This window comes from Polyodon spathula, chromosome 18, assembly GCF_017654505.1.
Source record: "Polyodon spathula isolate WHYD16114869_AA chromosome 18, ASM1765450v1, whole genome shotgun sequence".
Taxonomy (NCBI): Eukaryota; Metazoa; Chordata; class Actinopteri; order Acipenseriformes; family Polyodontidae; genus Polyodon; species Polyodon spathula.
The window spans coordinates 518,487-538,853 of NC_054551.1; the positions used below are offsets into that span (position 1 = coordinate 518,487).

The window sequence follows — 20,367 nt, forward strand, 5'->3', positions numbered from 1 at the left end:
CTTTCGAGTTTGCAAACAGAGCTACCTGGAGCCTGCAGTATTTAAATTCCAAAGATGAGAGTTACTAGTTTAGAAAAGTCTGCTTGCCTGTCTGTCTGCCTGCCTGCCTACCTGTCTGTCTGTGTTTGTCTGCCTGCCTGCCTGCCTGCCTTCCTGTCTGCCTGCCTGTCTGTCTGTGTCTGCCTGCCTGCCTGCTGGCTGAGTCAGTGGGTATGCACAATACACAAAGCATGTTTGCTGTCACATAGTGTTGAATCAGGCAGCAGTTTTTCCAGAGCGCTGGTTAGCTGGCATTGTGAAGCTTTGCTGTGCATGACGGTTGCAACGTACATGTAAATTGGTTGGGGAGGGAGGGAGAGATGGGGAGGAGGGGAGGAGGAGAGGAGAAGGGGGAGGGTGAGGTGACTGATATGGGCACAGGTGCTGTATAACCTGTTTGTAAGGATTACTGTTAAGTTGAGTTTGTTAAAGGATAAAGTATACACACATATCATGTTAATGTATTCAATTATATGTAGATCTAAAAAATCAATAAATGCTAAATAAATTTGGGATTAAAATGTAGCTGTCTATCTATCTATCATAGATAGATACTAGATAGATATGCCAGGGGAAGGATATGTTAGCATAAGATGGGAGAGGAAGAGAGAGAGACACACACACAGAGAAAGAGCGAGAAAGAAAGAGAGAAGGAGGGAGAGCTGAGCTATCAGGTGTGGGTTGGAGAAGAAGTGAAGGAGAGAGAAAAAGAGCGAGAGAGAGAGAGGGAGAGTTGAGCTAGCATGTGTGGGTTGGAGAGGAAGAGAGGGAGATAGAGAGAGAAAGAAAGTGAGAAAAAGGGAGGGAGAACAAGCTAGCAGGTGTGGGTTGGAGAGGAAGCGAGGGAGATAGCGAGAGAAAGAGAGAGGGAGGGGGAGCTAGCTAGCAGATGTGGGTTGGAGAGGAAGAGAGGGAGAGAGAAAGAGATAGAGGGAGTGGGAGCTAGCTAGCAGGTGTGTTCGAAGCTGGAAGATAATCCTGCCACCTGTTTTTTTGAGGCAGGGAGACAGTTCCCAGCTGTGAAAACAAACACACACACGCCCACCTGTGAGCACACTGCTGCTACTACTGCAAAGAGAGGCTTGTTCTGATCTCTACAGGTGAAGAAGGGACAATGATTGGAGCAGTTCCGGGTGTAAAGCCCTAGAATTCAGCTGAAGTGGTTTTTATTTCTTTTGGTTCCTGGCTATGTTTCAAGTAGAATAAAAGATCCACATCTGAACAATGCATCTTACTGGAAAATGTACAAGATTGCAGACCTGATTCAAAAACCAGGCTCAAACTTGGATCAGGATGCTGTAAAGTTTTCTAAGCGCCACGTAAACGCTATTATCACACGTGAGAAATCAACAAATTAACACGTTGTGTTGTTTACAGCAATAACAGACTCCCTACACACACTGTATGCACTTATTATCTTTATAGGTGCTGTTGTTGCTGTTCTCAAACCCTCATCTTGCTTCACTCCAGCGTTTCTCTCCCTGTTCGGACAACAACATCCTGCCATCCCAGAACGAGTGCTCTGTTTCACCAACCGCGTCCACGAGGTAGCCAGGGCCAAGAGCAAGCTACAAACCCACTTAGACCAGGTGAGAGAGGCAGTGAGCACAGGGGCACACCAGTGCAGCACAGCCCTTGCTGTGCAGGGACTGGAGGGGCCGTTGCATCTAAAAGGAGATCTGTAGTCACGTGGGGGCAGCCCAGGGGACCAGCAGTGAGTAAATTCACACAACGATAAGTAAGTTCACACAGTCTGGTGTTCTGTATAGGGTAAATGATAAATCAGGCCAGCCTGTGAATGAGGCATGTTAATCCAGAACTGTGAATCACGACTTTTTATTTTATTTGATGGAATGAGTGTGGGTAAGTGAGGCTACCCAAACTGCATAGTGTAATAAAGTGTATCACAGTGCTGGAAACTTTTAATGAGGTGACCACAGTGACTACAAGTCTGCCTCTGCTTTTGAGTTCTCATTGTAAACAGCGGATACAGAAACAGGAGCTTATGACAGACCTCAGGGGTTGATGTGGAGTGCAGATTGATTTGGGCTCCAATGGAAGAGGCCATGCAAGGTCATTAAAGATTTAGATATAGTGGTCATTGGCCCTCAAAGCCAGAGAGTGTGGAATCTTTAGACTCTAGAGGTTCTAAAGCGTAGAATGATGGAACAGTGACCCGCCTCAGAACTTCTAACCTGACTAATAATGACTTTGTTTATTTCAGTAGCATCTCAGCAATCTCAGAAGAAAGAGATTAGCCTGCTACAGGTATAGCTCTGGAAATTCTCTCTGCACATGATCAGAGAACGCCAAGTTAATTATTATTATTCAGTGTGATTGATGTCCGACGCCTATATTTATTACAGTTTGCTATGCTTTTACAATGGTACTGCTGTATCATGGTCTTTCAGATGTGTTTCTTTGTGAAACAGGCTACAGGCTGCTGGGGTGCCCCCCTCCACATATTCCCTCACCTTTCACCCCCCCCCCCCCCCCCCCCCCCCCCCCACACACACACACACACACACACCTTCCCCACCTGTCACAGCACCCCCTTCTCCTCTCACTGTCTCTCTGCACAGAACAGCACCACCTAATAACATGCAACTTTTATAGTTGCACAATAATAAAACTCAGAAAGCTGTTATAGCTCCAGAGTGATTCAGGCTGGTTGAGTCTGGTCTGTTATCGCAGGTCCCGCCCCAGCAAATCAGGAGCTGGTCAAACTGATTTTTAGTCGGAGCAATCAGGAGCTGTGTTTGATAAGGAGCAGCTTGAGGTGCCCGCCCATGACTATATATATATATATATATATATATATATTATATATATTATATATAATATACATAACACACACACACACACACACACACACACACACACTCAGTTTCCTATGCAAACATTAGTCAGTCAGAAAAGCAGGTTACACCCATCATACATTTCTGATCTGGGCAGTTTAAGGTCCTGTACGTTCAGGTCCTGGGTGTAAAGAGGTATTTGGCTCGGTTGTGGGACTGGAGGGTGCCCACTGACCCTTTAGTCCCCCAGAGCAGTGTGGGGAATGGCATCCAGTGAGGCAACATAACTGGACAAATAACTGGGCACATTCTAAAGGAATATAAAAAAGCCCCATTGGTATACCGCAGCACTCTTTTATAAGGGGACTGGGCTCTTTTCCACCTTGACCCCTCTTGTAGAGCAGTGAACACTGAGCTGGACCGTGTTCAATCAAGTAGATGCTCTTTCTTCTTGTTCACTTGGTTGAAAAGAGCTACTCTATTCTTCAGAGAAGCTGCAGATCCATTCTGCTGAGCGTAATTCTAAGCACCTTGTTTCATTTATTTCTAAAATCTTCAAAACAGAAGTTCAGACCATGGTGGCGTTTTTTTCCCCCTCTCGAATTGCATTTGTGTTTCGCTTGTTTGAAGATCACGGGACCCCAGCGCTCACAGCCAGGTCTCTACCATCTCGAATCGCATGATCCTTCAGTATTCTTACTTTGTTACTGTTTTCTGTTCTTTTTGATGCAGTGGAGCAAGTCGTTTTGCCCCCACGAATACAAGACCGCCATGCTGTTTAATAAGAAGCCCACGCAGCACATGACCTTCACTGGCTCTCCTGACCGCTGTCAACTCAGGGCTTTTATCAGTTTGAAATTGAATTCAAAATGCAGATGAAAATCCCCTCTTTGTAATTGAGCTAAGTGTTTTAAAATACAGCCTGGGAAGGAAAGTGTGTGTCAACAAACCGACCAGAAGACAAGCACAGCCTCTCCCCTGATCTGCCCTGACCCACAGCCCTTATAAAACCTTCTTATAGTAAAAACAAAGCAAGGTGTAATCAAGCACAGTGAAGGCATTGTAAAGCAAAGGGAGGCGTTGTTTTGCATTTCACCTCCAGCAAATAATATTCAAATATCTGTTTGAACATTTTCTTTTTTGTTTTGTTATCGTTATTTACTTAAGGAAGCTTTGAAGAACGCTGTTGCTGTGTGTGTGTGTGTGTGTGTGTGTGTGTGTGTGTGTGTGTGTGTGTGTGTGTGTGTGTGTGTGCGTGCGTGCGTGCGTGCGTGTGTGCGTATGTGTGCCTGGGCTCTGTGTATCTCAAGGAATCTTCTGCTTATCACACAAACAGAACCCTCATTGCGTTCCACTCAGTAGCACAGCGATGAGGAGGAGCAGCGAGTTTTGTGGGGTTTTTTTGCAATATGCTACACGAATGCCTGTTTTATTTGTAACCAGCAATTAACATATTTGGCAAGTGTTTCATAATGCAGAGGTGGTGCCAAATGTGTTTCAGTATCTGAAGTTCCCACATGTTCACGTGTTGCTGCTCCTGCTTTGCCAAAGGGAGTTGATTTATGTATTTAGCTTCATGTATAGCTTTAGGTGTTGGATATCTGTATAATGCATATCCTCACTCCCGGTGGCACAGTGTGTTCACAGCCCAGCTTGAAAAGCCAACAATTTGATATGCAGTACGGATCTCTAAATTTGCGTTAGATACCAAGGAACGGGTTCTGGTTGCAGCTGTGGCAGCTTTTCTCCTTGCAAAAGCTTGAGAGTTTAGTGTGCATAACTATTTAATTGAAACTGCATTGAATCTTCAGCTTGGATAGCTTTAAAGTTGGTGTGTGTGTTTTTTGCCTGTTTGAATTGTGCTTTCCTTGTCATCTCCTGCATGAAGCCCTCCTCCTTCACGACTTTTTCTGTCCAGGGAGTGTGTTTTGGAGGCAGCAATACAAATGGGAGCCCCTAGGCATTTTTCCTTTTGTCTATGCAAATCCAGGACACATCTGAGTGCAGACGAGGCTTGCTTCAGTTTGTGCAACAGAGATTTGAGAGACAACCTGGAACTAAAAGACAGTGAGCCCCATTGTGGACACTCCTGCAATGATAAGACGGGACCTTTTTGTCACTGTAACCCCACTGTCTGTAACTGCACCTCCTTCAGAGTTCCTCTTCACTCTTAAATCACCCTGCAAATACTGCACGGCTCTACCACAGAGATATTGAAATTCATTAAAGAGGAACACAACCTAATGAGAGACAGTAAGAGATCCAGGCCAGTGCCGTAAAGACCCTACAGACATCCTAGCCGGGAAAGGGATGACACGGGGTCACTGAACAGCTGTCTCAAAGTGGCCATGCAACTTTCCAGTGCTATGCATTTTACAAGCAGGCCAAATTGAATTTGATTAATCATGATCTGGTTGCTGACTCCCTGAACCTATTATCTGCAGAGTATTTCCAGAATTCATCCCTCAGTAGGAATCTTGAGCAGGAATCGAGACCAGCACCCACGTGAGGGATTAGTGCAGCAGCTTGAGAACTGCACGCTGTTTCCTGTCATGCTCAGAACAGGAGTTCTACTGGCCGTGGCACCTGTCCTGCTTGTGAAACACAGACACAGCAGCGGTTTCCTGACCAACATCTGCTGCAGCGCTACGGGACAGCGGGCGCGAATGAAGCGTGACCCCTGACCTGGGGTCACTCGTTTTAGTCATGTTCTTGTTTCTCATGCTATTTTACTAAGAGGGGTCACACTGGGGCAGGTCTATTCTACAATATCCTATAGTCATAAGTTATGACCCAGGCATGCAGCTAAAGTTTATTTCTGTATAAAATTAAGAAATGCCATCTGCTCCCCCCCCCCCCCCCCCCCTTCCCCTCAAACAAACAAACAAACAAACAAACAAACAGACAGACTGCATCACACAGAGGCTAGGTGAGTTTCATTAAGGCAGATTACCCTCATGTAGTTGTTAAGAATAGAAAGGTGTTCCCATACCTACGGCTGTGTTGCTCTTGTAGATAACCCTAAACCAGCCAGTAGAGCGTGGCTTAGCAAAGCCTCACACGCTGGGTGATAATCTCCAATCGCAAGCTCTGTGCAATAGCCATGCAGTTTCATGACACAGCTGTTCTTCTCTCCACGGGACTGCCCGAGAGAATGTGTCACAGCAGGGCTACAGGAATATTGGGAGTAAGGGCCCTATCATCATCCCTTGGGACTCTCTCTCTGTTCACATACTTCCAAACCAGTGAGGCACAACCCCAGAGACACAGGCGCACCAACGTTATTACCAAGTGACACCAACTTGCGGAGCGGCTTGTCTTTGCTTTTCCAACTTTTAGGAACTCCCGTTTGGATTTGTAAGGGGTAGTGGACAAAACAAATACACATGCAGCCTTTCAAAGCAACACTGCACACAACAAAGAACCCAAAGAGGATGCAATCGCATGCATGGAATCAAAGCCAAACACAGGGATAAGCAAAATGAATGCATAGTATAACCATTGGGAAAGCACGGTTCAATGCAAAACCACTGTCCAAAGTTACCATGGTAAATGCATAGCCGATTTATTTTATTCAGCAGAGAAGAAAGGCTGCTGGTCAAACTGAAGCCAGGAGACTGCACTTCACTCTTTCAGCTGGAAGCAGAAAATAAATTAGCTCCAAAAAACATCTGCCTGTAACTCTGTCAGACTGACATGGGAGGAGAACTCTGGCACGAGACACAGAGAGGCTGCCGAGGACATCAGGCACACGGAGAGGGAGAAGACGAGAATGAAAACAGGCTTTCCAGTGATTCAGACAACAGGATGAGGGTCCCCTGGCACAGAGCTGCGACTGTCTGAGTGGAAACAGAGCGGGAACAGAACGGGGAGCAATTCCGCTGCCTCTGCGGAGTGTGGAAATGCACAGAAACAAAGCAGAGAGACCATGTGAGAGGGGTGACTTCTGGAAGGGATTAGCCCTGCTGAGCGGGGCAGTGTGGCTTGATTAACAGCTTCCTTTCAGAGTAAATCACCAGAGATCCTTTTCCTCTCTCTGTAATGACTGCACCCCAAATCTTACTGGCCCAGCATCATGACATTGCCTGGTATGAGCTGCAAGCCTGTGTGCAGCCCCTGAGTGCAGCCCTGCTGGGTGTGCTAGCCTGTGTGCAGCCCTGCTGGGTGTGCTAGCCTGTGTGCAGCCCCTGAGTGCAGCCCTGCTGGGTGTGCTAGCCTGTGTGCAGCCCTGCTGGGTGTGCTAGTGTGTGCAGCCCCTGAGTGCAGCCCTGCTGGGTGTGCTAGCCTGTGTGCAGCCCTGCTGGGTGTGCTAGCCTGTGTGCAGCCCCTGAGTGCAGCCCTGCTGGGTGTGCTAGCCTGTGTGCAGCCCTGCTGGGTGTGCTAGCCTTGAGAAAACTTTTTAAAATAGAATTTCTTGGACTATTCTGTTTCTCAATTTTTCAATCTTATTTACTACCTTTTAAACAGCCCATAGAGTATTAAGGATAGCTTTTGTTTTTGTCAAGAGTTTATTTTGGCTCTAGCTGTAGAATTGCTCCCTCATTTCTCAACGAAGCCCCCTCCCACTCCCCTCCCCTCTTTGTCCAGCAAAACAACAATCTTAAATTCCACACCACACCCCCCAGTTATATTGTGGCCTCACTCACACAGAAGGGGAGGAGAGAGAGAGAGAGAGAGAGAGAGAGAGAGAGAGAGAGATCAAAACACACACTCTACTAGTACATCGTCAGTCTGCTTGAGTCACGTTTGCCTTTATATCACACGGACTTCGCGACCAGACTCTGCAGTTTAAATCGACCCTTCTGCAAGACTGTATAGCTGCCTATGTGAGTATCCCTTCTTTAAGTAGTTGCTCAGCACACCGTACCGTGTCAGAAGAGTTAGCTGATGTAAAATCGACGTGTTTTGCTGGGAAAAAAAGGGGGAGAATTACTTTTAATTTATTATTTATTTATTTACTTTTTACAAAAGGTACTGGTGTTAATAAAACTAATTATCAGCAAGCATCTCATTTAATATGTGGCAATAGATTTGGTTTTTTGTTGGTTTTTAGCTCAATAAACTTTACTTACAATTTCAATGTAGCAATGTGTCCTTTAACTGAAAGGGGCGTTGCCGTGTCTGTGTGCGTGTGTATCAAAGTGAATTGTTATAACGAATGCAATATAACACAGTGCCTGGCTATTGCAACTCCTAACGTTATTTAAACGCTTTTTTACTGTCCAGAAAGAACTATGGAGATAGAAGATTATATGGGCATTAGCTGTTGCGATCATATGTTATATATAATATATATATATATATATATATATATATATATATATATATATATATATATATATATATATATATTTGGTGCACGATATTTTGTTTAGAGTGTTTTTAGTTTTTAGTTTTTTTTCAAAATGAGAAATTCAAAGTAGTTTGTTTAGCTAAAATAAACGCAGAAGAGAATTACTGCAAGTAGCTGGTCATTTCTAACACCCCGTCTTCCCACCTTCATAGAGGGTAGTATTTATCTTTCTTGGTGTTCGGGCGCCGCCTGGTGGCTAGTGTAGGATTCTGGCGAGATCAGGACTGTGTATTGTTTTTCGTTATTGCGCTTCTCTTTGTTATATTGTTTGTTTAAAGGATTTGACCACGCCTGACATCAAGTCCAATACTACTAGCGAGTTTAGAGAGAGGTGCAGAACAGGCTATTTCATGTCAGACAGTCGATAACTTGTGTAATTGTGTGTTTTTTTATTTGCCAGTGGATTTGCATACAGGGACCCGCTATTAATATGCTGCAACTGATATTAATGGGCTCAGTGTGGATTTTTGATGCCCTTGTGCCCACACGTTTAAAACGTCACTGCCTCTGGATTGTGGAAGTGACACACACCCTGCTGGGATGCTGTTGCTTTTGCAGTTTCATTGTTTGTACTGGAGTGGCTGTCCTGCACGCTGGCCCCTGGAGGCGGGCTAGTAGTGAGTCCCCTTGCTCTCTCTGCAAGCTCTGCGTAGGATTCGTCAGTTTCTGCTGTGCTGCATTCCTGAGCTCTGCAAAGGAAAGAGCGAGGGAGTGGAGATCCCATTGCATGAATCACTCTGAGAAGAGTGGAGATCTCATTGCATGAATCACTCTGAGCAGAGTGGAGATCTCATTGCATGAATCACTCTGAGAAGAGGTAGAGTGGAGATCTCATTGCATGAATCACTCTGAGCAGAGTGGAGATCCCGTTGCATGAATCACTCTGAGCAGAGTGGAGATCTCATTGCATGAATCACTCTGAGAAGAGTGGTGGAGATCCCATTGCATGAATCGCTCTGAGCAGAGTGGAGATCTCATTGCATGAATCACTCTGAGCAGAGTGGAGATCCCGTTGCATGAATCACTCTGAGCAGAGTGGAGATCTCATTGCATGAATCGCTCTGAGCAGAGTGGAGATCCCATTGCATGAATCACTCTGAGAAGAGGTAGAGTGGAGATCCCATTGCATGAATCGCTCTGAGCAGAGTGGAGATCTCATTGCATGAATCGCTCTGAGCAGAGTGGAGATCTCATTGCATGAATCGCTCTGAGCAGAGTGGAGATCTCATTGCATGAATCACTCTGAGAAGAGGTAGAGTGGAGATCCCATTGCATGAATCGCTCTGAGCAGAGTGGAGATCTCATTGCATGAATCGCTCTGAGCAGAGTGGAGATCTCATTGCATGAATCACTCTGAGAAGAGGTAGAGTGGAGATCCCATTGCATGAATCGCTCTGAGCAGAGTGGAGATCTCATTGCATGAATCGCTCTGAGCAGAGTGGAGATCTCATTGCATGAATCACTCTGAGAAGAGGTAGAGTGGAGATCCCATTGCATGAATCGCTCTGAGCAGAGTGGAGATCTCATTGCATGAATTACTCTGAGCAGAGTGGAGATCTCATTGCATGAATCACTCTGAGCAGAGTGGAGATCTCATTGCATGAATCGCTCCGAGAAGAGGTAGAGTGGAGATCCCATTGCATGAATCGCTCTGAGCAGAGTGGAGATCTCATTGCATGAATCACTCTGAGCAGAGTGGAGATCTCATTGCATGAATCGCTCTAAGCAGAGTGGAGATCTCATTGCATGAATCACTCTGAGCAGAGTGGAGATCTCATTGCATGAATCACTCTGAGAAGAGGTAGAGTGGAGATCCCATTGCATGAATCGCTCTGAGCAGAGTGGAGATCTCATTGCATGAATCACTCTGAGAAGAGGTAGAGTGGAGATCCCATTGCATGAATCACTCTGAGAAGAGTGGAGATCTCATTGCATGAATCACTCTGAGCAGAGTGGAGATCTCATTGCATGAATCACTCTGAGAAGAGGTAGAGTGGAGATCCCATTGCATGAATCGCTCTGAGCAGAGTGGAGATCTCAATGCATGAATCACTCTGAGCAGTGTGTTTTTTCTCTGTCAAATGGAATTGCCTTTAAATGTGTGAGATCCCTGTTTTACGCATGCAGCGTACCTGTTACGAGGTCTGTTAGGGTTACAGCATGACACTTAGGCAACAGCAGAGAATTACACGTCTTGACTTCATCTTGCAGATGTGTAAAGTATGATGTAAGTGGAAAATGACATGCTGCTTTCTACAGAGCAGATTGGCTGGTGTTTCTGCATATCTGATATGGCAGTAAACACAGCCATAAATCAGCAGTCTGCCCAGGACTTCCATATGTTCTTGATGATGATGGTTTTACAAGGCAGCTGCATGGGCGTCACTCAGTATTCAAGCATTCCCAGTATAATAAATTCACTGTGGTCCGTGCTTTTCATCTGCATTGCATTGGTTATCCAGGGAGCCAGGTCAGGTGTGGTGACACGTTACAAGGGGCGGGGTTTCAGAATGTCGATGAAGAATCGGAGTGGAATGCAAGCGCAAGAGTGCTGAGCAAACCAAGCAAAACTACATACTGTTGGTTCAGACTGCAGCTACAAACTACAGGCAGAATGTCAAGTCCTACCAGTTGAGGTTAAACCAAGTTGCATTGAAGGGAATTCATGTTTTGAAGATGATTATAATTTTGTAGTAATCTGCTGTATATTCCTGCAAGTAGACCTACAGTGAGTGGATCATGTTTCAATTCACACGACAGCCGTTTCCATTCAGAGCCCTATTAAAACCTTTCCGCACGGCAGAGTGCAGATTTCAATAGAAACAGTCAGGCGCTGAGCCTCTTATCCAGCTCTGTCCTGACAGACCTGTCTGTGTGATTAGAAACGCTGACTCGCTGTCTTCTCATTGGGTTTGTGTGCCCACACTGCTGTGTAAAAGCTCTTGGCTGCACTTTGTTACCTCCAGATGTGGAGCTGTTTGAAAAGGTTGTTGAAAGAAAGGACCAGGCTGTCCGAGGGAGGGTCTTCACAAACTCAGTCCAGGATGTGAACGCCGTGTGCATCAGAGGAAGCAGGAGGTCTTTTAAAACACAGCCAGTTCATGTGTTTATACTGAACACTGACAGAGAGGGGGTTCACAGTCAGAACACAGGAGCTGTCAGAAGCAATAGACCTTTGAAAATGTGATCTAGTGTAGCTGGAGCGGATGCATGCTCATGAATTAGGAGTTGTTTCTGCAGCTGGTCACTGTAGAACTGTACAAAGCCAGGCGTGAATGGTACTCCGTTGGAATTTTAAGTTGAGCGAGATTTTCCTTTTTAGATGGCTGAAGATATCTTTTAATACATTCTTTCGTTTTTATAACTGCGCTGTCAATCCCGGTACAGGGTTCCAAGGTTTTCGTGTTCAGTGTAATGCTGCTTTCATTATAAACCCTTCCTGACCCTCACTTGAAGTGTTAAAGCATGACTGGAACTGAGAACTTCAACTGCTTTCAGCGCTTTATGAGCGATGTCTGGCAGATGAAAGCTGGTGGAAGAACCCAAACAGCTTTCAAAGCACTGTAAACACACCAGGGACTGCTGGGTCTTCACACAAGCAAGGGGAAGCCACTCCCCCACCTCCCCTCACACTCCCCCACTCCCCCACGCACCCACCCTCTTCCCCCTAGCTCCCCCCCTTCCCATCCCGCGGGCGGGAGAGGAGGGGAGAGGGGGAGAAAGATGGAGGAGAGAGGGGAGGAGGATATATTGTCTTTGCTTTGCATAAATACTTTTGAGGTTTACCGGAAACTGTAATTCTCGCATTTCAGAAACAATGGACACTTGCAAGCACACATGCATGCGCATGCACGTACACACACTATGCCATGGGAGCATCGATACAGAATTGCAAAGCCACGGCAGTCCATGATTGGTCACTTGTGGCGGGGTGCTCTGCCCCTATATATATATGTGTATGTTATGTTATTATTATGATTTATTATGTATTATATATGATGGCAAAAAACCTGTATTATTGTTTAAATGTAGGACGGACAGAAATGCCGTCTGCCATTATGTGTTATTGTTTTGTGTGTGTTCAGTGCGTAACTGTAATTATTGAATTATCTGACAGTCACTCAGATTTATTAAACCCGTGCAAATTCTGGCCGAGGGGTTAATAAGATAATTGATAGCTAGTTAATCCCTCGTCTGCCACTATACTCAGCAGAGAGCTGAGAGCATAGAGCTGAGAGCAGAGAGCCGAGAGGAGAGAGCTGAGAGCCGAGAGGAGAGATCTGAGAGCCGAGAGGAGAGAGCTGAGAGCTGAGAGCAGAGAGCTGAGAGCTTGAGAGCCTGAGAGGAACCCAGTTGCTGTCTGTGTTGCTTACCTGTTTTCCCACCATGCCGATGGTGCTTGTATTGTGTTTGTTTGTGTTTGGTTATTTTGGCCACTGTGATGGTTTGTTTTGTTCATTATTTAAAAGTGTTATTATTTAATAAATCTGTTAAGAGTGGCAGGTTGTCAGTTGCCAGTCCGGAGTGTGGAATCAGGAAAAGAAAGCACACTTCACCCCCTCTGATAAAAGGAGACACGAGCGCGGGGATCATAGCTGCCATGTAGCCCTGCAGACTTCGAGCGATTCAGCAGCATGCGGTGTGGACCATGTATGAGGAGACACAGCGCCTGGGGAGCTTTCCAACCAGGCTTTGATTGGACTCTCAGATCGCAGCTACTACAGGAGTCCCAGCTGTGTAGGAGGGAACCTTGTGGATTCCGATCCTTACTTCCTGCTCCTCTATGCTGTTTTTGTTCTGCGGCTCAGTGCTCTGAAGTCATCTGCAGTTTGTTTTCACTCTGAGGTGCTGTTGAGATTTGGTGATTATGGGGTTAACCTGCTTTGGAGAACCAGAGGACCCCCCCCCCCCCCCCCCCCCCCCCCCCCCCAATCACATGGTCTTATTTCGTTTTTGAAAGCTCCGGCTGTTGTAATTCCTTGCAGAACTAAAACCAGACCAAATTCGCTTTGTTCATTGAAGCCACCTGTGATTGGCAATGTGTAATACAATAACAGCAGGTTTATTCCCAGATTTGAATTTTTTGCTTTTACTTTTGCTTGTACAGCACGTAACAGTACTATCCAGTCAAATAGAAGAAAAAAACAATCCTGTTTTTCCCAAATGATTCCCCAATTCCATTTCAGCACATACAGTGAAGGTCAGTCCAGCCGTCCTATAGGAGCCTAGGGGGAGCGCCAGACTCCTTACCCAGACATTCCATTCCAGTGAGAGTCATTATCAGCCACAATGGTCTCATCTTCACTGTTCGTATAATATCGCTCTCACAGTGGAAAGCTGTGTGCTCTGAATACTGTTGGCTGCATGACTTCACATTCTAAGCTTCACAGTCGTGCTGCTTGGCTCAAGCGTGCCTATCAAAGCAGTGTTTGAAGACGTTGTGTCGTTCCCCATGATAAGAGGGGAAAAAGAAAGCTAGCCCTTGCAAAAGTGACAGGGAAACCCGTAAGTATGTATTGTATTGTACTGTAAAGTATAGTAACAGAAAACCAAAAAACTGTATAACGATTACAAAGCATGGCAAATGCATCGTGAAAGACACAGGAAACTACAAACTGACTGTCCAATTCAGTCCAGCATTACAGAATATTGTGATTGCATCAAGAACAAGACAGAATAACAGACAGACAGACAGACAGAAGGACAGAAGGATGGACAGACAGACAGGCAGGCAGAAGGACGGACAGACAGACAGACAGGCAGAAGGACAGACAGACAGGCAGAAGGACAGATAGACAGACAGGCAGAAGGACAGACAGACAGGCAGAAGGACAGATAGACAGACAGGCAGAAGGACAGACAGACAGGCAGGCAGTGACGGGTTTATTGTTGAGTTTGTTGTGAGCTCAGTTCAAAAACTGTGGCAGAAACTTCACAGTCATCTCATAAAGTTTTTTTCCCCCATATTTTAATAATTTGTTCCACAAATAAATATCAGTGTGTTCTGTGCAGCCGGGTTAGGGGTTTGGTGGGAGGTATACTGGAGACTGTGGGTTTGTTTTATGAAAAGTGACATTAAAAAATGTTGCAGTCAGCAGTTTCCACCTTACTGAGGGACTTGGGCACAATCCGAGAGAGAGAGAGAGAGAGAGAGAGAGAGAGAGAGAGAGAGAGAGAGAGAGAGAGAGAGACGGAGAGAGAGAGAGAGAGAGAGAGAGAGAGAGAGAGAGAGAGAGAGAGAGAGAGAGAGAGAGAGAGAGAGAGAGACAGAGAGAGAGAGAGAGAGGAGAGAGAGAGGAGAGGAGAGAGAGAGAGGAGAGAGAGAGAGAGAGAGAGAGAGAGAGACACAGGAGAGAGAGAGAGAGAGAGAGAGGAGAGAGAGAGGGGGAGAGAGAGGAGAGAGAGAGACAGACAGAGAGAGAGACAGACGGAGAGAGAGAGGAGAGAGAGAGAGAGACGGACTCTCTGGCTCTCTCTTCTATCGAGAGAGAGAGAGAGAGAGACAGAGATCGACACTACCTAATCTCTGTCTGAGAGAAAGCGAGACAAGAGAGAGAGAGAGAGAGAGGGAGAGAGAGAGAGAGAGAGAGAGAGAGAGAGAGAGAGAGAGAGAGAGAGAGGATGTTTTAAGCTGGAAACAGCATAGCTGCAGATAGGAGCAGGTCCTGTGTGCTCCTAATGGATCACATTGCTAGTTTTGGCTTCTCAGTACTACCCTGCATCTTTAAAGCAGTGTGTATTCTAATGGGGAGTGCAGGTGGCAGAGCTGGCTATTTTTAGTGCAGCTTCTTCAGGTGAAATGTCGACCCTCTCTCTGCCAGTGGTGTGTTTAGCTCATGTAAACATGCAGAACAGCACAGTTGTAGGATTCTGCAGCCCACTTTGGCAGTGAAACTCACCCAGTTTTAAATGTTTTACTTTTTCATTTGAAAGCAGCACTCTATTGTTCAGTTACTAGGGTTCACTAGAACCTCACCTTCTTTTGTTTGTGGCTGGACTACAAGTTGATGATTTTAATGTGACCAAAAAACAGGACATAAGATGTAGCGGGATCCTTGTAGCGATCTGTAGAGCTGCAGAGACACCTGCATGGGTTCTAGAACCCTAACGCTCTGTACTCTGGACAGAAGGCTTTACCGGCTTCCTTTGAAACGCCTGCTTGCCAGCAATGTCTGGCTCAAGGATCTCTTAGACTCAGGAGAATGTGTTTTCCATTTCCATTGTTTTAATTTGTTCCATATTTCCACGTTTTGTTTCATTAATGTTGAATGTGAATGTGAAAGTGTCCTTTTAGAACTGGACAGTTAGGAAGAAGTGCTGGGTGTTTTCTTTTCATGCTATAGAAGTTCCAGTGCTGAAAAATGGAAAGCTTTTCAGAGGGGAGGGCGTGATTTTACTTTGTTTCACTGTTTTTACAATTTCCTCAGTTCTTGACTGAGTCTGCAATCCTTCCAACCACAAGCATTCCGAACGGGAGGAATAGAAATCCCGGTGGAAATCTGAGGGCTTCTCTGGAAAAGTGATGTGTGTGTGTGTGTGTGTGTGTGTGTGTGTGTGTGTGTGTGTGTGTGTGTGTGTCTGTCTGTCTGTCTGTCTGTCTGTCTGTGTGTCTGTGTGTTTAAATATCGCTGTGTGGGTGTGTCTGTGTGTGTGTGTGTGTTTAAATATCTCTGTGTGGGTGGTCTGTGTGTGTGTGTGTGTGTGTGTGTGTTTAAATATGTGTGTGTGTGTGTGTGTGTGTGTGTGTGTGTGTGTGTGTGTGTGTGTGTGTGTGTGTGTGTGTGTGTGTTTAAATATCTGTGTGTGTGTGTGTGTGTGTGTGTGTGTGTGTGTGTGTGTGTGTGTGTGTGTGTGTGTGTGTGTGTGTGTGTGTGTGTGTGTGTGTGTGTGTGTGTGTGTGTGTGTGTGTGTGTGTGTGTGTGTGTGTGTGTGTGTGTGTTAGACACACACACACAAAACACACCACACCAGACACACACACACAAATTTGTAGCCACAGACACACACCAACAGTGTGTGTGTGTGTGTGTGTGTGTGTGTGTGTGTGTGTGTGTGTATGTGTGTGTGTGTGTGTGTGTGTGTGTGTGTGTGTGTGTGTGTGTAAAAGTATCTGTGTGTGTGTGTGTGTGTGTGTGTGTGTGTGTGTGTGTGTGTGTGTGTGTTTGTGTGTCTGTGTGTGTGTGTGTGTGTGTGTGTGTGTGTGGGTATGTCTGTGTGTTTAAATATCTCTGTGGGTGTGTCTGTGTGTGTGTTTAAATATCTGTGTGTGTGTCTGTGTCTGTGTGTGTGTCTCTGTGTGTGTGTCTGTGTGTGTCTGTACATGTGTCTGGTGGTGTGTGTCACTGTGTGTCACTTTGTGTGTTTGTGTGCGTGCTGGCAGGGTGTAAACCTGTTTTGGTTGCTGGAAGTCTCATAGTTGGCCTTGGCTTTGTTTTTCCTGTGTTGCGCGAGCCAGTTTCTTTGTGCAGATGTGGAGGGAGCTCTCCTGAGTCAGTCAGTATGTTATTGGGAGGAGTTCAGCAGGACTCATTCCTCCCTTTGTATGTAATGTTCAAGGGATGCAGGGTTAGACTCGGGCCACATGTGCTTCTTAAAAACTCTGTGCACCCCTTCCCAGGGCTGGGGTAACCCTGGGGGTGCAGGGCAGGGGAGCCGTGCTGGAATCAGTGTTTCCTGTTTTACTGAACTCACAGCCCTGGGTCCTCACCCTGGCAGCCTGGAAGAGGGAGCGGGGGGTTTAACGGCACATTTCTTGCAGATCCACTGCTTGGGTCTGCAGAATGGGCGTCTCTTTGATGCTGTCTGAAGGGTTGGTGGAGGGGTGCTGAGGTCCTTTGAGTGTGGATGCAGGCTCTTTGATGCTGTCTGCAGGGTTGGTGGGGGGGTGCTGAGGTCCTGTGAGTGTGGATGCAGGCTATTTGATGCTGTCTGCAGGGTTGGTGGAGGGGTGCTGAGGTCCTGTGAGTGTGGATGCAGGCTCTTTGATGCTGTCTGCAGGGTTTGTGGAGGGTGTGCTGAGGTCCTGTGAGTGTGAATGCAGGCTCTTGGCTCCAGTGTTTTCTTAGGGTCCCCTTCCTGCTGGTGATTCATGCTTCTGTTTCTTTGTTTATTTAGCTAGGCAGCCACTCCCAGTGTTAGGAGAGTCGAGCAGGCAGTACAGCAGTGAGGGCCTGCGAATGTGTGCAAGGGGATCCCAGACCACAGCCACTCCCTTCATCCAGCTGTCTAAAAGTGGCTCTAGACCACATCCAGGCACCGGACAGGAGCGCTAAACTTTTATGTGAGGCTAACCGGAACTAATAAGGAGCAGGATATATTTACTTACATCAATTTGAAAAGTTCCACCCCTACAATACATTTTCATATGGCCAGGTGAAAACTGTTTTCTAAAGACAGGTTCTGACGCTGCGGGTTTCAAAAAGCACTTTAGAACGACAATGTTTTTTTTTTTTTTAACCTTTGTTGTCCTTCGGCACCCTCTTGTGTCCTCCACCCCCTGCATGTTCATCAGCTGACCGATGCAAAGGGAGTGGAATTCCTGTCTGAGAGCTCCTGCAGGCAGTAACGTTGACTCTTTGCCTGTATTTCAGCTCCAGGTCTCTCCTCTCCCGGTCAGGATGTTGGTCATTCTTGCCTTGATTATTCTCTTCCACGTGGTCTCAGCTGTCCTGCTTTTCATCTCCACGATAAACAATGTGAGTAAACAAAAAACAAAATAACAACAAAAAAAACTTTCTTCTCATGATTTGCTTCTCCATTTTTTAAATGAAGAGCCGCTATTCACAAAACTGTAAGGAATGTTTTAAGGACTGTTTTTGAAGCCCTTTTTGATGAATCTGGTTTACATTTCACAAAGCTTAAAGCAGAGCTTGAAGATAAGGGGTCCTGTTGTGTTTTGTCTCTTGGTTTAAACAAACTAGACATGCATTCATTGACTCATTTCCATAAAAGCAAATGTGTTCTAGTTTGATTTTGCAGTGACAGACCATGACGGAATGAATGCCACGTTATTCAAAGTGTTAACTTATTATTATTTTTTTGTTGCTTTTATTAAAATCATTGTTTCTCTTTGCTATTCATTTGGTTATTTTGTTCATTCTCCTCTGTTTGTTTTACGAAGCGAGTGTAATTGAGTGTACTCTGTGTAGGCTCTGTACTGATTGAGGAAATCGATTTCAGGCTCATTACATGAACACACGTGAATCTGAAAAGCATGATTCCAATGAGACAGAGGGCTGGCACGACACCCCGTGTTCTGCAGTTCACAGCGTCTGATTTGAAGACGTACACACATGTACGTCTCCTATATAAAGCAGTCTGGCCTGTCCTGTTCCACACACAGGGGCAGCAATCAGTGTGCGTAGGTACAGTGTCCCCCACACACTGAACTGAGCTGCTGCTGTCTCATCTATCAGCCTCTGTCGTTAGGATAGCATTTGAATATGTGTTATGTCTGGAGCCACTGCTTTCCAATCTGAGTTAATGCAAATTCAAGGAGCTGCGTTAGAGCAAAAAGATGAGAATTAATGGACTGGACTGGCATGGAAATGAAAGTTATTACCATAATGTCTTTCTGCACTTTCAATGTGCCTCTGTCATGACACTGTGCTGTGCCCTTCTACAGTGAAGTGAAGTCTCATTATCTGACCCAATTAAAAAATTTGGTTTCTACAGATGATTGCTTTATCACTGTAAAGCTGCAAACAAGTCTCTCTCAAGCAAGAAACCTCCAGAAATAATTAGTCTCTTTACTTGTTGAATACACAAACACAGCAGTGCTGTGCTGACTGCACAGTACAGAGGGTAGGATTGCACAGTTTCTGCACAGCTCTGTAATTATGTATCTTTTTCTATTTGATACAATGTTAAACTTTCTCCACAGGCTTGGTGGACACTGGGTGAGATCTCTGTAGATCTGTGGCAGAGGTGCAATGGGACTGACCCTTGCATAGCAACAGATGCCAAAAACTATGAGGGTAAGTGTCCTGTCTGCTTTACCTTGAATGATATATATGGGAACTTACTAAATAACGTGCATGAACTATAATTATATTATATGATTTGATTTGTATATAATAATAATAAAATAATAATAATAATAATAATGTATAATGCAACAGAAGGTCATAATAATGTATTTTGGGGAGATTTGCGTGCTGGGTTGACAGTAGCTACTAAGACTTCATTTGTGCGCTGCACCCAAGACAGCGTCACACTTTGTCCAACGATGTACAAGGCGTGTCTCCATCCTAGTGTACCCCAGACTGTCCAGGCCTCCATGATTCTGTCCACCATTCTGTGTTGCGTGGGGTTCTTTGTGTTCATCCTGCAGCTCTTCCGTCTGAAGCAGGGGGAGCGATTTGTCTTCACAGCCATCATCCAGCTCCTGTCCAGTGAGTACTTTTTGTTTCCTCTCACGTGAGTTCTCTACAGTTGTCTCTCCATTTTGATGTTTGAAATGTGTATCCATATTCCTGTGTGTTTAGGTCTCTGCGTCATGACCGGAGCTTCAATTTACACGGCTGAGCATTTGAACTTCCACAGTGACTTGAAAGATGGGCAGTATGGATCTTCCTTCATCTTAGCCTGGCTTGCCTTTCCTTTCACCCTGTTCAGCGGGCTGATGTATCTAGTGCTGCGGAAACGCAAATAAACACGCACAGCAGGAACAACCAATCACAGCTAGCAGACGCCAAAGTCAAATAAATACATTTTGTATATCTTTTTTTTTATTATCGTGCATTCATACCAAAAATAAATATTAAGACTGCAAAAAAAAACATGCATATATATTAACAATAGCATACTGGAATTATATATATATATATGTGTGTGTATGTGTGTGTGTGTGTGTGTAGAACCTGTTTGTACTTTTTTTTTTTTATAATTGCATGTGTTATATTCTTGATGGGTTTGCTGATTGATCAGTTACCTTAACTAATCCATCAAGCAGTCTGTGAAATATAGTAAACAGCTGCTCAGTTCGTCTTAACGATGCTCAGTTGAAGTGTTAAGGAGTCACATGCTTCACCCAGCCCATACTTCTATCACTGGACCCGTCATCTCTGCTTTTATTGGAAAGCATTTTGATCTCGATCTGGTCTTCATTATATTGAAAGGCCACAAGCAAAAAGAAAAAAAGACTTACTTGAAAATGTTCTTTGTCAATGCTGTTAT

General features: G+C 45.3%; 1 protein-coding gene across 1 annotated transcript; it reads left to right on the forward strand.

Annotated features, from left to right (window-relative positions):
* Window positions 1-7,514: 7,514 nt before the first annotated feature.
* LOC121330642 (epithelial membrane protein 2-like) lies at window positions 7,515-19,961 on the forward strand. Its single transcript, XM_041277297.1, has 6 exons — window positions 7,515-7,663; window positions 17,781-17,885; window positions 19,073-19,167; window positions 19,406-19,414; window positions 19,453-19,583; window positions 19,677-19,961. Exons 2-6 carry the CDS (start codon window positions 17,808-17,810, stop codon window positions 19,841-19,843), a joined length of 480 nt encoding a protein of 159 aa, XP_041133231.1. The 5' UTR covers window positions 7,515-7,663; window positions 17,781-17,807; the 3' UTR covers window positions 19,844-19,961.
* Window positions 19,962-20,367: the final 406 nt, after the last annotated feature.

What these genes read in the sequence shown, in the direction of transcription:
- LOC121330642 (XM_041277297.1), top strand. Translation starts at nt 17,808, where the DNA reads ATGTTGGTCATTCTTGCCTTGATTATTCTCTTCCACGTGGTCTCAGCT. An exon ending in TCATCTCCACGATAAACAAT is followed by an intron (nt 17,886 to 19,072) that starts GTGAGTAAACAA and finishes CTTTCTCCACAG; the next exon opens with GCTTGGTGGACACTGGGTGA. An exon ending in CATCATCCAGCTCCTGTCCA is followed by an intron (nt 19,584 to 19,676) that starts GTGAGTACTTTT and finishes CTGTGTGTTTAG; the next exon opens with GTCTCTGCGTCATGACCGGA.